At 44.5% G+C, this 14721-nt stretch overlaps 1 protein-coding gene across 2 annotated transcripts in view; it reads right to left on the minus strand.

Moving 5' to 3' along the window:
- Positions 1–334: 334 nt before the first annotated feature.
- LOC123508776 (muscarinic acetylcholine receptor M5-like) overlaps positions 335–14721 on the minus strand; it is a 184553-nt gene continuing 170166 nt past the window's right edge. Inside the window, exons 11-13 of one of the 2 annotated variants that reach the window (XM_045262675.1) lie at positions 12755–12814; positions 4844–4979; positions 335–4542 (exon numbers count right to left, since the gene is read on the minus strand). In XM_045262675.1, the coding sequence (XP_045118610.1) occupies positions 3304–4542; positions 4844–4979; positions 12755–12814 (1435 nt within the window). In that variant the 3' untranslated portion in view covers positions 335–3303. The remainder of the gene's footprint in view (positions 4543–4843; positions 4980–12754; positions 12815–14721) is intronic. The other variant, XM_045262676.1, reaches the window with a different exon arrangement.

Genomic DNA, 14721 nt, shown 5'->3' on the forward strand with positions numbered 1-14721 from the left:
GTAGGAATAATAAATGCAACATGTCAAAACGGGGAACTTTGTATATCCTTGCAGAAAATGGCAGTATTAATAGAGGTGAGGATTATGTGGGTTGTTTCCTTGTCCTGGTGGTATTGTAGTATTTCACACACGCGCGTCGCACTCCACCAGACGATACTACTGTACTTCCTCCCCCCCTTCCTAAACTATCCCACGGCGCCATAATTATGACCCCGCTGCTGTTGCGTAAACCCCCACACATCGTTTTCACTAAGTCCTCAAATCTGCCTCCCTGTCTGGTACATTCTTCTCGCTCTCTCCTGCCTTACACACTCCTCTTCTCGCTCTTTCCTCCTGCACACACTGTCTTCTCGCTCTATCCTGCCTCACTCCCTCTCTTCTCGCTCTATCCTGCCCCACACTCTTCTCGCTCTCTCCTGCCTCTGCTTGACTCACTATAAAAATACAAATACGTAAAATACAATTAACGTCAACATACTGAGTCCTTCCATCTCCCCCTTCTCTCTTTCTCTTCTCTTCTCTTTCTCCCTTCCTGCTTTTAACACTCACCAAGTCACTCCACAGACGCAGGGAGGCTCCAGGACTTCGTTGGGACTCTGGTTATGTCCTATACAGTCCCAGACAACGAAGGAAGAACTGGTAATCCGGTAAAATAAGCCACTACACGCCGCACTCAAGTCACTGTCACATGTTCAAGCCGCCAGCCTCCCCTTCCGTCTCTTCTGTTTACAAGTGATAGCTTGTCTCCATTTAGCGAACGGTACTTTGAATATTTATCTTTTAACGGTGATATCATGTATTTAACTTTTATATACGTCATTATATGTGTATTACTTTGTTTTCTATTTCATAATCTAACATAAACTTACACAAGGAATGAAGGATGTGTTAGTTATCGGAGTAATAAAAAATACCGTTCGCTAAAATGAGATAAGATGTCTTGTCACTGCTCCCTCTCCCTCGCTCGTTCTTTCACTATTCCTCCTCCCTATCTCTTTCATCCACCTTTATCTTCCCTGTAGCCGCTTCCCTCCTTCCCTCCGCCTCCTCTTCCTTCTCCCTACACAGCGTCAGAGGAAAATAATAATACTTGACACATTTTGGGTGTTTCTGTCCTATCGTGGAGGTCAATCAATACTTTCCCTCGACTCCTGCTGACGCCCCAGAGCCTACATTATGGATTTATTGAAGTTATTTCCCCCATACTAAACGCGGTACTCCTCATATTCCCTCTCCTCTTCGTTTTCTTCTTCCCTGAGGCGTCTTCGTGGAACCCTGACTGAACTGTGTCTTAAATATTCGACACTTGTGATACAGCAACAGAATCGGAGGCGTTGTAAGGAATTGAAGAGGCTCAAATACAGTATTCAACTCCACTTCAATGTTAAAAAAAGAGTTGACGGCCGAGATGCGCGCCTGGCAGTGCAGTTCTTTATCACCGCGTACAAAGTGGAATTTTTTTTTTCCTTTATCTTTTTCTTCTGTTCACAAAAAAAAAAAAAAACCGGTGAAATTAATCCATCCCCTCTTATTTTTCGTCTCTCTTTCCTTCCATTAGGCAAAATAAAAAAATAAATAAATAAATAAAAACCGCCTCGCACACTTATATAAACATCTTCAGCTCCTGGAGACAAAAAAAAAAAAAAAAAAAAAAAACGACAAAAAACACTTCTTAATACCTAAACGACAGAGTGACGTCTCTTCTTAGCTCTCCACACGACAAGATACACCAAAAGAAAACCGCCTCTCAATGGTAACAAACTCCCGCTGTCTCTTCATCTGATCTTCCAGGCGAGAACACTAACAAACGCTGCCTGAGGTTAGTACAATACACAACGCAGGGAACACACATCCATCCAGTCCACGAGAGAAATGGTACACTTCTAAAACGACCCAGGAATTCAAATATACACATGAACACATTAGCTAACCACAAACAACTTCCCATATTTTTTTTTTGTAAGCTTTTAAGAATTTCTCCATCCTTTATTCTTTCTTTCCTTTTTTTCTTCATTTTAAGGGCAACACAGTGTAGTATATTTATTTATTTTATTTTATTTATTTGTTGTTGGTAATTTTGTGTACCAGCGCGGCCAGCAGAGACACTTACACACACACACTCTGCCTCTCGTTTTCTTTGACTTCTTTTCTTGCTCTCTCTCTCTTTGGTGAAGCTGCCGCCCTCTTTTTTTTCTATTTTTTCTCCCTTTTCACTGCCGCCTCACCCTCTTCGTCTCATAAAACAGTCATTTTCTCTCCCTTCGTCTTCTGCTGGATGTGGTTGCTTCTTTTCTTTCCTTTCATCGTTTTCTCTTATTTGGTTAGTTTTCTGTCAAACATTCCGCCTTTTTAATTATGATTTCTCGTTTTCTTCCTTTCTATTTATAGCGGGGAAAAGTAGGAAGCACAGAAGAGAGAGAGAGAGAGAGAGAGAGAGAGAGAGAGAGAGAGAGAGAGAGATGAGGGAGGGGGGCGGCAGTGTGTGTTGCCATTTCGATGTCATTATTTGTTATCTTGACATGTGCACCAACACTGCAGACACGCCTCCAGGCTTCCCCGTGTACGTGTGTATATGTTGTGCATGTGTGTGAGCATGTACACACACACACACACACACACACACAGACACACACACCGCTTCACTCATCTACGTTACCGACAAAACGCACATGATTATTATTCTTGATGTACCTAAAAATGTTTGTTAAATGTTGACATGAGCGTTCTGGAATGAAGCAGTGTGTGTGTGTGTGTGTGTGTGTGTGTGTGTGTGTGTGTGTGTGTGTGTGTGTGTGTGTGTGTAGCGACAGGCAGTGATGCCATCATTCTCACTCTTTCTCGCATTGTTGGCATTACTTCTGTTATCAGTGTGTGTGTGTGTGTGTGTGTGTGTGTGTGTGTGTGTGTGTGTGTGTGCAAGGCCAAATTAACCATTTACAAGGGACATAAGCTGATACGCTGAAGCCTTCCTTGACAATTACAGCCTCCCTTACCAACAACAACTGATATTTCGGGTGAGCGGCGCTGTGATGCATGCCGCGGGGAGGAGGCACCCGTGGTCTTTGGTGCCGGAGACTCTAATGCTCTAATATACAGTCCAGTTAGCAACCCAGCGGTAATCCGGCTTTGTGTGTGTGTGTGTGTGTGTGTGTGTGTGTGAGTGTGTGTTCACGGGTTAGCCTGGTGTTCGGGATGGCGTGGGGGCGGCAGCGAGGCGTGGCTTCAGATGCTCGCCAGCCAGTGTAGATGGAGGAGGAAGAGCAGCTGGTAGGTGGCTCTTGCTAGACGGCAGGTTAGACGTCCTCAGCTGTAGTAGCCCCTCTGCACGCCCTGCCGCCGCCGACTGTGCCACTTGCAGGTGAGGATCCTGACGTAGGTCCTCCTGAAGGCGGCGTTGCAGAGGGCGTAGCACATGGGGTTGATGGTGGAGTTGATGTAGCACAGGTAGTAGGAGAAGTCCCACAGCTGGCGAGGGATGCAGTCGTCGGCCTTGCAGGCGAGCACCGTCTTCAGCAGCACCAGCACGTTGTACGGCGTCCACGTCACGATGAAGGTCAGCAGGATGGCGGACAGCGTCTTGGCGGCCTTGCGGTCCTGCTTCTTCTCCTGACTCTTTTTCTTCTTCTTCTTCTTCCCCGGCATGGTGGAGGCGCCAGAGTTATGGCCGCCCACGCCCGCGCTGCCGCCGGAGTTGCCACTGCCGCCGCCCGTGGTCTTGGCGAGCTGCTTGGGGATGATCTTGGCGTTGAGGGGAATCTTGATGTCCGGCACGTGGGAGGAGGAGCGGCGGTTGGACACAGGGGAGGTGCCCTCAGGGCCCCCGGGGTGCAGGGAGCACTCCACGCGGGTCGTCTGGCCGCTGGGGTCCGAACAGACGGAGTCCCCGCGCCGAGCCAGCGGTGATGTCCCTCGCTCAAACCGCAGCTTGTGTCCCGCGTTGGCCCCGCCGCCGTCCTGTCCGGCACCCGCCCCGTTGCCGCCTCCGCCGCCGCCTCCAGGCCCGCCGGCGCCCTCCTCCTCGATCATGACGATGGAGGGCGGGTGCAGCGGGCCGTCCTGCGAGGGGTCGTGCGGCAGGCGGATCAGAATGGTGTACACGGAGTCCGAGGAGTGAGAGCGGGTAGCCAGCCGCCCGCCCATCATCTGCCCCCGCCCGCCCATGCCCAGGGTGCTCTCCGCCCTGGGCAGCGTGGCCGAGGTGCCGTGGTGGGGGTGCTGGTAGTGGTGGTGGTGCGGGTGGTGGTGGTCTGGTCTCTCGGCGCGCTCCACCAGGGGAATCATGGAGTTCTGGCGGTAGCGGGTCGGGGTGACGGCCAGCGGTTCCCGGATGTAATTCAGCGAGGTGCAGCGGGACACGGAGGAGGGCAGGGTGGTCTCCGCCGACCCAGGGGTGTGGTAGCCGGGGGTGTGGTAGCCAGGGGTGTGGTAGCCCGGAGTGTGATAGCCAGACCGGTGGCCCCCCGCCGTGCTGCTCACCTCCTCGCGGTCCACGGTCCTCTTGATGCAGGAAGCCAGGCCGCGGCAGCACCCAGTGGTCCGCCCCTGAGGCACACACCCATTAGTGCCGGGAGGGGAGGGGAGGAACAGAGATAAGAGAGAGAGAGAAAGAGAGATAGATAGATAGATAGATAGATAGATAGATAGATAGATAGAGAGAGAGAGAGAGAGAGAGAGAGAGAGAGAGAGAGAGAGAGAGAGAGAGAGAGAGAGATTCACTGAGGAATAAAAATGATTAAAACATACATCATAAACCCACCATTCACGGCCGTCATTCACCACGCACTAGCTCACGCACTCACTCACTCACGCACTCACGCACGCACGTAGCAAGGCACGGACGCACCTGGTTGGCAGCGTACTTGGTGTTTTCGATCACCATGGCGGTCGGCACGTAGGTGGTTTCAATCTCGTCCATGGCTGTTGAAGATTCTGATTTCTGACGGCGCCAATCCTCCGTCTCTATTGCTTCCTCAGCCTCGCTGGGGGCGGGGGAGGCGGGGAGGGGAGGGGAGGAGAATAGGAAGGTGTGAAAATGAAGGGAAGAGGCGGAGGAAGAGGAGGAGGAGGAGGAGGAGGAGGAGGAGAGGGTGCAAAAGGAAGATGTGAGGAAAAGATAAGGTGAGAATGAGAGAAAGGTATAAAGAGAGGAATAAAGGAGAGATAGAGAGAGTTTGGCAAATGAGGTAGCAATGAAAGAAAGGGAAGGAAAAGAGAATAGCGAAGGAGGAGACAATAGAGAGAGAGAAATAGAAAGTGATTAAAGAAAAGGTGGGAAGGAATAGGAAGGAAGAAAGGAAGGAGAGAAAGGCAATAGAGAGATTAGACGAAAAGAGAGAGAGAGAGAGAGAGAGAGAGAGAGAGAGAGAGAGAGAGAGAGAGAGAGAGAGAGAGAGAGAGAGAGAGAGAGAGAGAGAGAGAGAGAGGAAAAACGAACAGGAAACAAGAAAAGAGAAAAAAAAGAATAACGAAGAGAAAAGAAGACAAAGACACGATAAAAAAAATTGAAAAGCAAGATGAAAAGAGGAAAAAAAAAACAGGAAATATGAGAGAAAGAAAATGGAGAAAGAAAAAAACATGATAAAATTGCACGAGAGAGAGAGAGAGAGAGAGAGAGAGAGAGGGGGCGGATGTCAGGTAGGGGACGTGAGGAGAGGCGGAAGAGGAAGAGGGAGAGGTGAGAGTGAAAAAGAGGAAGCATCGGGAGATAGGACGCGGAGGGAGAGGGAAAAAGAAATATCATTACAATTCAATATCTCAATGGGAGAGCTTTGGGAGAGGGGAGAGGGGAGAGGGAGAGGGGAGAGGGTGGTGGGGAAGTCTAATGCAAGGAAGGGAAAGGCTAAGGGGATGCGAACTAGGGCGAGGGAGGGATGGGGACTTAAGGGGGTATAAAATAAGAGGGGAAAAAAGGAAAATAAAAGGGAATAATCAGCGTGAAATAAACTGTAAAACCCAAATGAATAAATAGATTAGATGAACTGAACGCGTGGAAATGAAAAGCGTCACGTCATGCAGAGGTTGGTAAATAACTCTTGTCGTAATAAAGAAAAAAGAAAGAGAAATAAAAAAAGGAGAAAAAGAAAGATTAAAATTGCACAGTAAGTAATCATATGCAATTCATGACCTTCACACACACACACACACACACACACACACACACAAATGCACACTCAGTCCCTCATGTCTTATTCACAGACTCAAAGGAGCAGTTAAGCGTTAAGACTCCTACACTTTCACCTTATTAACTAACTAGTAACTATATACACTGAAGTATCTATCTAGCACACTCGAGGCTACAAATCAAGTAACCTAAATACTCACTCCCACTGTGCTTACCTTCGTCTTAACTCTGCTATTACACTTCACAATTTCTACTCAGTTGTTCAAAGGTATTAAGTGTGTTCTCATCCCTATAACTGCTATATATAACTATTTACACCATTAATCCCTTTAGTAACTTGCTATTGAAGGGGTTAAGTGTGCTTTATTCTACTGACGGTGTAGATTCAATGTTAGGTTATGATATACACTCCAAAACCCAGAAATTTCCTCGTAAACATGTTAATCAGTCTGTCTTAGAATACTCTTAAACTGGAGAGGATACAAGGGTTCTTAAGCAAGTTTTCATCCAATTTGGAGTGTGAAATTCTTGTAAGATGTCAGTAAATCGACAATATCCTTAGAAAATCCAACAACATTACCGAGAACCTTTTAATGGTTAGCCAATCTTAGTATACTCAAAGTGGAAAGATTGCAGGGTATCTTAAGCATATTTTCTAATCCAACTGGGTGTGAAATTCTTGTTAAACCGTCAGTAAATCAAAAATATAATTGAAAAACCTGATAACTTCCCTTTAAACTTATAAAAAAGATTGGATTACGACGGAGATAATGAGTGAAAGTGTCCAATTGCGCGTGTGAAATTATTATAGAAACGTCAGTAAATCGAAAATGTCCTTGAAAAATCTGACCACTTCCCTATAAACTTACTAAAAATTGAGTTAGGACAGAAAATGTATAAAAATGTCCAACTGAACGTGTGAAATCTTGTAAAACCGTCAGTGAATAAAAAAAATGTCCTTGAAAAAAACTTGATAAACTTACTAAAAATTGAATTAGGACAGAAAATGTGTGAAAATGTCCAACTGAGCGCGTGAAATTATTGTTAAACCACCAGTAAATAAATAATGTCATCGAAAAACCTAATAACTTCCCTATAAACTTATCAAAAATGGAGTTATGACAGGGAAAATGTGTGAAAATCCTTGTAAAACCGTCAGTAAATGATAAAGATCCTTGAAAAAAAAAAAAAAACAGATAACTTTCCTATAAACTTACTTAAAAATGAAGTTATAACAGAAAATATGTGAAAGTGTCCAAGGTCTTAGCAGTGACGAAGCAAAGCACCGTGGAGATTAGCACAGCAAGTTACTCAATCTCTAACCCACAAATACTCATAATGTTAGTCTATCATTGAACTCACAGCTACTTTCTCCTCTCTTCTATTCACCTCTACCATGCATCCCACTTGCCACTCGTCCTTTGCTAGACACCAAGAGCTAACTAACACTCTCTTCACACCGTCTATTAGTCTCACTCGTGGCCTTTGCATTACGTGTCTCATTAATTATTACATAGTGCATAATGTAAAAAATCTTCATTAATTAAGACCGTTTTACATAAGTATTTGTAATTTAGCTTCTATTTATCTATGTAATTTGCTTTCTATTAATGTTTTACCTGTGTATCTATCAATCTAACTTTCTATGTGTGTCTATCTATCTAATTAACTAGCTTTCTATGTGTCTACCTGTCTATTTATCAATCTACCAAGCTTTCAATTAATGTCTACCTGTCTATCTATCTATCTACTCACACCAAAGCACATCATTCACTCGTCTACCTGTCTATCTATCTATCTAACCAGCTTTCTATGTATGTCTACTTGTCTATCCAAACTAAGCAGCTTTCTATTAATGTCTATCTGCTTATCTATCTACCTTCTCACACCAAAGCACATCATTCACTCATCTATCTGTCTATCTACTCATCTAATCACACATAAATCTATCCACGCTTTAAATTTAATCATGCACTCTTCCACACGCTTCACAAATCCACTCACTCGAGACACACAAACAAAAAAAAGACGTCCACTTTTTTTTTTTTTTATTATCTGTTTATCAGTTAAAGTTTATCGCCAATGAACGCTTGGGGCTGGAGATAAACACTCCACTAATTAAATTTTTATCTTATTGACATTTTTTTTTTTACTTTTTTTTGGGGAGGGGGGGGGGGCCGAGTCGGGAGGGAGAGAAAGGAGGAGTCTCTGCTTTAAAGGGGGGAATAATCGTTAGGCAATTAGTATCAGTTTTATTATTCTTAAACGATAATATACATGATTTTTTTTTTGAGGGGGTTGTTTTTGGGGGGCAGTGAGTGAATGTATGATAGATGGGGAAGTGGGGGGGGGTGAGAAATGTGAGTTATTTTAGTATATACACTATTAAACACTTGTAATATTCCTTTTATATGATTACGTGATGGTGCTAAGTTAGGGGAGAGCTGCTGTAAGGGGTGGGGGGAGTGCTTGCCTTGCCTGCTGTGGCTTTTTTGATACAGAAATAAAGATCGAGTGAGAAATCTGTTGCTTTTGTGGGGGGGGGACTCTAATACTTGAAGGGGCTGTGGGGGGAATATATTTGCTTTGGACATGATTATATACAGACATACATACATACATACATACACTCAAATAGACGGACATATTCTCTCTCTCTCTCTCTCTCTCTCTCTCTCTCTCTCTCTCTCTCTCACTTACCCAGACCTGACGAACTGACTGAACCAGCACTATTCCTACTGACTGACTGACTGACTGACTGACTGACTGACTGACTGGCTGGCTAAAGAAGTGAACAAGAAGTAAATAACAAAAGCAATCTGGAAAGTAAAAATGGAAAGGAAACTAACAAAGCGCAACCAACAAATATCGATACCTGTTATTTTTTTAAGACCTCATTTTTAAGTACAGAGTTATTACATTTTTATCATTTTAACCCAACCATGCATAGGTCTATCCATGGGCTTGGCTCAGGTGTTCCTTACGGGGGTTGTTTTTTTTAGGATTCTGTCTTTATGGAGGGTCAAGTTTTGGGGTGTTAGAAAAGGGAATGAATTAATCTCATGCCTGTTTTACTCATTCACTCATTCGTTTCTCCTTCTCCTTGTTTCGGATTAAGAAGAATGAGGGTCAAAAACAGAAGGGATTATTTCACGACATGCGTTTTTGATTCATTTTTTCATTCCTCCTCTTCCTCTTCGTAATTCTCTTCTCTTTACCCATCCTCCTTCAGCGCACACTGGTTTTCATACACACACACGTCCACGCGGTTACTCTGTTTAGCCTGTGAGTGTTGGTGGTTTTAGTAATCTTATCAGTTATAGTTGAGTTAGCGGTGGTAGCGATGGTAGCGGTGATTCTACTATTAAATAAAGTGAGTGGTGAAGTTAGTATTAGGAATAACAGTAGTAGTGGTGGAAGTGGTAGTTTTAGTAGTAGTAGTAGTAGTAGTAGTAGTAGTAGTAGTAGTAGTAATAGTAGTAGTAGTAGTACAATAGTAGTAGCAAGTAGTAGTAAAAGTAAAGTAAATAAATAAATAAATAAAAAAAAAAAAAAAAAAAAAAGGAAATAAAACTAACAATAACAAAGATAAAAGCAAACTCACCACCACCACCACCACCACCACCACCACCACCACCACCACCACCACTACAAGACACGAGGCACACAATATTGTAACCGCATCCGATTCACCTTAGTGCACGTGAGCAGAGGATGAGGCAGAGGAGGAGGAGGAGGAGGAGGAGGAGGAGGAGGAGGAGTCTTGGGAACCTTAAGGGGAATGCACGTAACCTCAAGCATAAAACACAGAGAGACATTAAGTCGAGGCCCCCAATACACCCATGCCAGGCTAATGCAATGGTGTGTGTGTGGGGAGGGTGGACTGCCCCTCCCCACGTTTAAGAGGGGGAGGAAACATGCTGGAGCCCTGGAAATCTGAAGGGGCGAGGGTGTGGGGGGCGGAGCAAGTCTGGGAGAAGGAGGAGGAGGACGTGGAAGGAGACAGAAGAGGAGGAGGAGGAGGAGGAGGAGGAGGAGGAGGACGTGGAAGGAGACAGAAGAGGTAGGAGGAGGAGGAGGAGGAAGGTGAGGATGTGGAAGGAGACGGAAGAGGTAGGAGGAGGAGGAGGAGGAGGAGGAGGAGGAGGAGGAGGAGGAAGTGGAGGAGGAGGAGGAGGAAGAGGAGAAGGAGGAGGAGGAAGGAGACGGAAGAGGTAGGAGGAGAAGAGGAGGCGGCGGAGGAATCTAAAACACATTTGCTTATATGATTCTGAGAGCAGACAACTTCATTTTTTCTGCCGAATCTGGATAAAGTTGATCCAATCTGCCTGTGATTCAATTCCTGCCCTTACGTTACTTCTTTATCTTCACTTGTTATCCTCTTCTTTCAATAAATTCCTACGCATTTTATTGAAGTCTATTTATTATTATTATTTCACACGTTTCTACTTTTTATTTTTCGACATATTTATAACTATTGTTTTTTTTATTCTAAGCTACTTTCTCATTCTATATAAATCGAAGTCATTATTTAACTTTAAACTTTAAACAGTAAATTTAACTCTCAGTACTAGGACACATTTGCAAACTTAACCCCTTCAGTACTGGGACACATTTGCAAACTTAACCCCTTCAGTACTGGGACACATTTTTAACCTTGAAATTTATGTACGATTAGACTATTTTATTGACATTAGGAAGGGTCTATGGAGGTCAGAAGATTAATGGCCACAGTCTTCACAATTTTAATCTTCCTACACGAGTTTCTGAAGCTGCACAAAATCACCGAACAGTAAGCAGAATGATTATGGAAACGCGTCATGGTACTGAAGGGGTTAACATCCAATCATTTTTCTTACGTTAAACATTGTTCCTTTTCACAAACTTATCATTATTCGCTTTTATTCAACAAACTTAACTTCTTCAGTACCGCGTTTTCATATTCGTGCTGGTTGCTATTTGATGACTTTATACATCTTCAGAGACTCATGTAAGGGGATTGAAATAGTGAAGAGTGTGGCCAATAATCTCCTGACCACCATAGACCCTTCCTAATGTCAATAAAATGGTCTAATCACACCCAAAACTCAAGGTATAAATGCTAAAGTAAAAAAGAACAATAACTGAAAGGGTTAACATTTATATAGCTTTTCTTTTTACTGAATTCGTTATATTTCCTAACTTTCTTGAACAAATATATATAATCATTAATCATTGACTTCCTTTCACCTTCTTTAGACTCAAGCCATTATCTTATGTCGAGCTGAAAAAAAATGTAATCCGATTATTTCATGTAATTTTAAGAGATTTCACGGAAACTTCATCAAGAATATTTTTTGAGAGAATAGGGAGAGATAGGAAGGGAGGGAAGGTGGAGGAAGGGAGGGGAAAGACAAAGGGAGGGAAGGTGGAGGAAGAGAAGGAAAGAAAAAGGAAGGGAAGGTGGAGGAAGAGAAGGAAAGAAAAAGGAAGGGACGAGAGAAGGTGAAGGAAGGGATGGAAGGTTGAAAAGAGGGATAGTAAAGGAAGGAAAGGAAAAACAAAGGGAGAGAAGATGGAGGAAAAGAGAGAAAGACAAAAAGGAGGAAAGGTGGAGGAATGGAGAGAAGGTGAAGAAAGGGAGCTTGGAGGAACGGAGAGAAAAACAAAGGACGAATGGTGGAGGAAAGAGAAGGTGGAGGAAAAGATGGAGGGACAAAGTGGGTAAGGAGAGAAGGATGGATGGGAGAGGAAGGAAACAAAGAGAGGGAAATGAGAAAGAGGGAATAAACATCCAGACTTGCTCCTTCTACCCATTTTATCACCTTTCTTCTTCCTGGCTCGAAACTACAGGTGTGTGTGTGTGTGTGTGTGTGTGTGTGTGTGTGTGTGTGTGTGTGTGTGTGTGTGTGTGTAAATAGTCATACAAAAATACACTTTTAATAAACATTGATGAGAGAGAGAGAGAGAGAGAGAGAGAGAGAGAGAGAGAGAGAGAGAGAGAGAGAGAGAGAGAGAGAGAGAGAGAGAGAGAGAGAGAGAGAGAGAAGTGAAGTGCAGGAGGAGGAGGAGGATGTGGAGTGGTATTTTGATCTAGTTTGACTTCATTAATTAAAAGTCATGAAAGAATTTTGCGCAGAAAAAAAAAACGGAAAAAGAAAACGAAAACGAAAAATAACAAGACTATTTAATATGTGTGTATGTGTGTGTGTGTGTGTGTGTGTGTGTGTGTGTGTGTGTGTGTGTGTGTGTGTGTGTGTGTAAACCTACCTGCACGCCCACCAGGAGACATGCTGCTCTGGAACCCTCGTCACAGCCATTACCATGCACCAAACAAACTGTCATGCATCAAACAGGCCAACCAAACAAACCATGCTCTACAACACCCAATAGCGAGGCAGGAAGGAAGGAAGGAAGGAAGGTCGAGTTGCCAACTATGCATGGAGCAACTCACTAACTATCAAAACAAAAGACTAACAGCATTATCTTGTGTAAAAAAATCCTCTACTATCCAAAACATGTGTGAGGTACAAAAAATATCAGTCAAACTTTGGTCTTTTCCTTTTAAGGGTCACGGGAGGGATAGGAAGAGGAGAAAGGTGTGTGTACGTGCATGTGTGTGTGTTGGTGTGTGCATGTGTGTGTGTGTGTTACCTGCGTGAGACTCCTGTATCGGTAAAGCTCGTTGGATCTGGAAGTATTGGTAGCCCGGGTCTGCAAAACACAGGGAGAGAGAGAGAGAGGTGGAGGGGGCGGGCGGAGGCGGTGACCAAGACGACTAATTATATGGCGCGTGTGTGTGGCTCTTCTCTGCCCCGCCCCATCATGTCTTGAGGCGCCCCCAGGCTGGCCACGCACCCACCCACTGCCACTCTGCTGTGTGTGTGTGTGTGTGTGTGTGTGGTAATGGTATACACAATGCTGCCAACTTTAGAGCAGTGTTTCACTAGCCAAGACACGTGGACATGGTAACACTGACATTGCATCATTCTCGCCCATTTTCAGAAACGCCTTGCTGGATTTTCAAGATAGTTTTTCCTTATAATAATCTAGAAATCTTGCCAGTCCATCAATAGAACCATAAAAATGTCCTTAATAACACGAGTATCTTCAATTGGAGCCTATGGAAAGTAGTGATGGTGAGAGAGCAAAGCGTTTCAGAATACGAGCCAAGATTTCTCTCAGCCGCTGATTCGTTCAAACATCTACACTCTTTTGGAAAACCTGCGGTAAACTCACTTTATGTTCCTAACAAGACGCCAGTCACTTCTCAAGGTATCGGACTATGCGTAAGATACATAATTCGGTAGCTTGAAAATGTGTAAGAGGATTGTGAGGAATGCAAAGTTACCGCAGGGGTTGAAAAGGGCGAGAATAATGAGAGGCAATGAACAACAGAGAGCGCCGCGCAGTGACAGTGTTGCCGTGTTAATGTGACGTCAACTGGCAAAACTAAGACGACAGACTGACAATGAGTATAGTAGAAGTTGTAGTAATAGTAGTAGTAGTAGTAGTAGTAGTAGTAGTAGTAATAAAAGTAGTAGTGAAGAGTTACAACAGGAACAGCAAGGAAATCCGTGGCAGTGATAGTAATAGTTGTAGCATTCATAGTGGGACAGCTTTAGTATTATTGTTGTAGTATCTTGGATTAGTGGCGATAGTGGTGGTGGTGGTGGTGGTGGTGGTGGTGGTGGTGGTGGAGGTTGGGGAGGACACTAACAACATCCTCCCCTACTGACATTCCTCCCCGCCATGCCTTCGTTAGCGCTTCGTGGGGGTGTGGGAGGGGCTCAAACTCCCCTCCAGATGGCCCGAGAAGTCTTTTTTTTCTGGGGGGCGTCAGGGGTTGTGGGGGCCGTCGGGGGGGCGGGGTGTTGAGTCCGTGAGGTGCATGACGCTACACTACTGTATGTTTGTCACGCCACCTACCTCTGTGTGTGTGTGTGTGTGTGTGTGTGTGTGTGTGTGTCCTTTCATGTGCAACTGTGCCTTACCTTGTTTATCTCTGTGTGTATGTGTGTGAGCGTGTGTGTGTGTGTGTGTGTGTGTGTGTGTGTGTGTGTGTGTGTTCTTCTACTGTGCAGTTACTCGCCTATACTTTAACTCCTATGTATGTATGTATGTAGGTATGTATGTATGTATGTGTGTGTGTTTGTGTACACCTACCTTACCTAACGCGTGTGTACGTACATGGGCGTGTTTTCTCCCACGAAACGTACATGATGACTTTTCCCCGTCCCTTATGTGCACCTCTATGTGTACATCTACTGTGTACGTAAATCTCATGTGCACCTACTGTGTGTGTATTCATGTACGTGACGAGCTCCTTGTCCTGCCCTACACTTTACGTACACAGCCATGTACACCTAGCGGCATGTACGTACAGCTACACGTTCACATGTACACACAGACCTCTATATGTACACACAAACGCCTATACGCACACGCCCACACGTCTACATGTACACACAGATACCTGCGTGTACACCTAGACAGAAACTACACCCAAATGTACACACAAACATCAATGTGTGCACAAAAAACGTTCATATGTACACACAGACCGCCGTGTCTACACCCAAAGGTACACACAGGTACACACACACGTCGCCATGTACAAC

Source organism: Portunus trituberculatus, chromosome 25 (genome assembly GCF_017591435.1).
Source record: "Portunus trituberculatus isolate SZX2019 chromosome 25, ASM1759143v1, whole genome shotgun sequence".
In the NCBI taxonomy this organism is placed as follows: Eukaryota; Metazoa; Arthropoda; class Malacostraca; order Decapoda; family Portunidae; genus Portunus; species Portunus trituberculatus.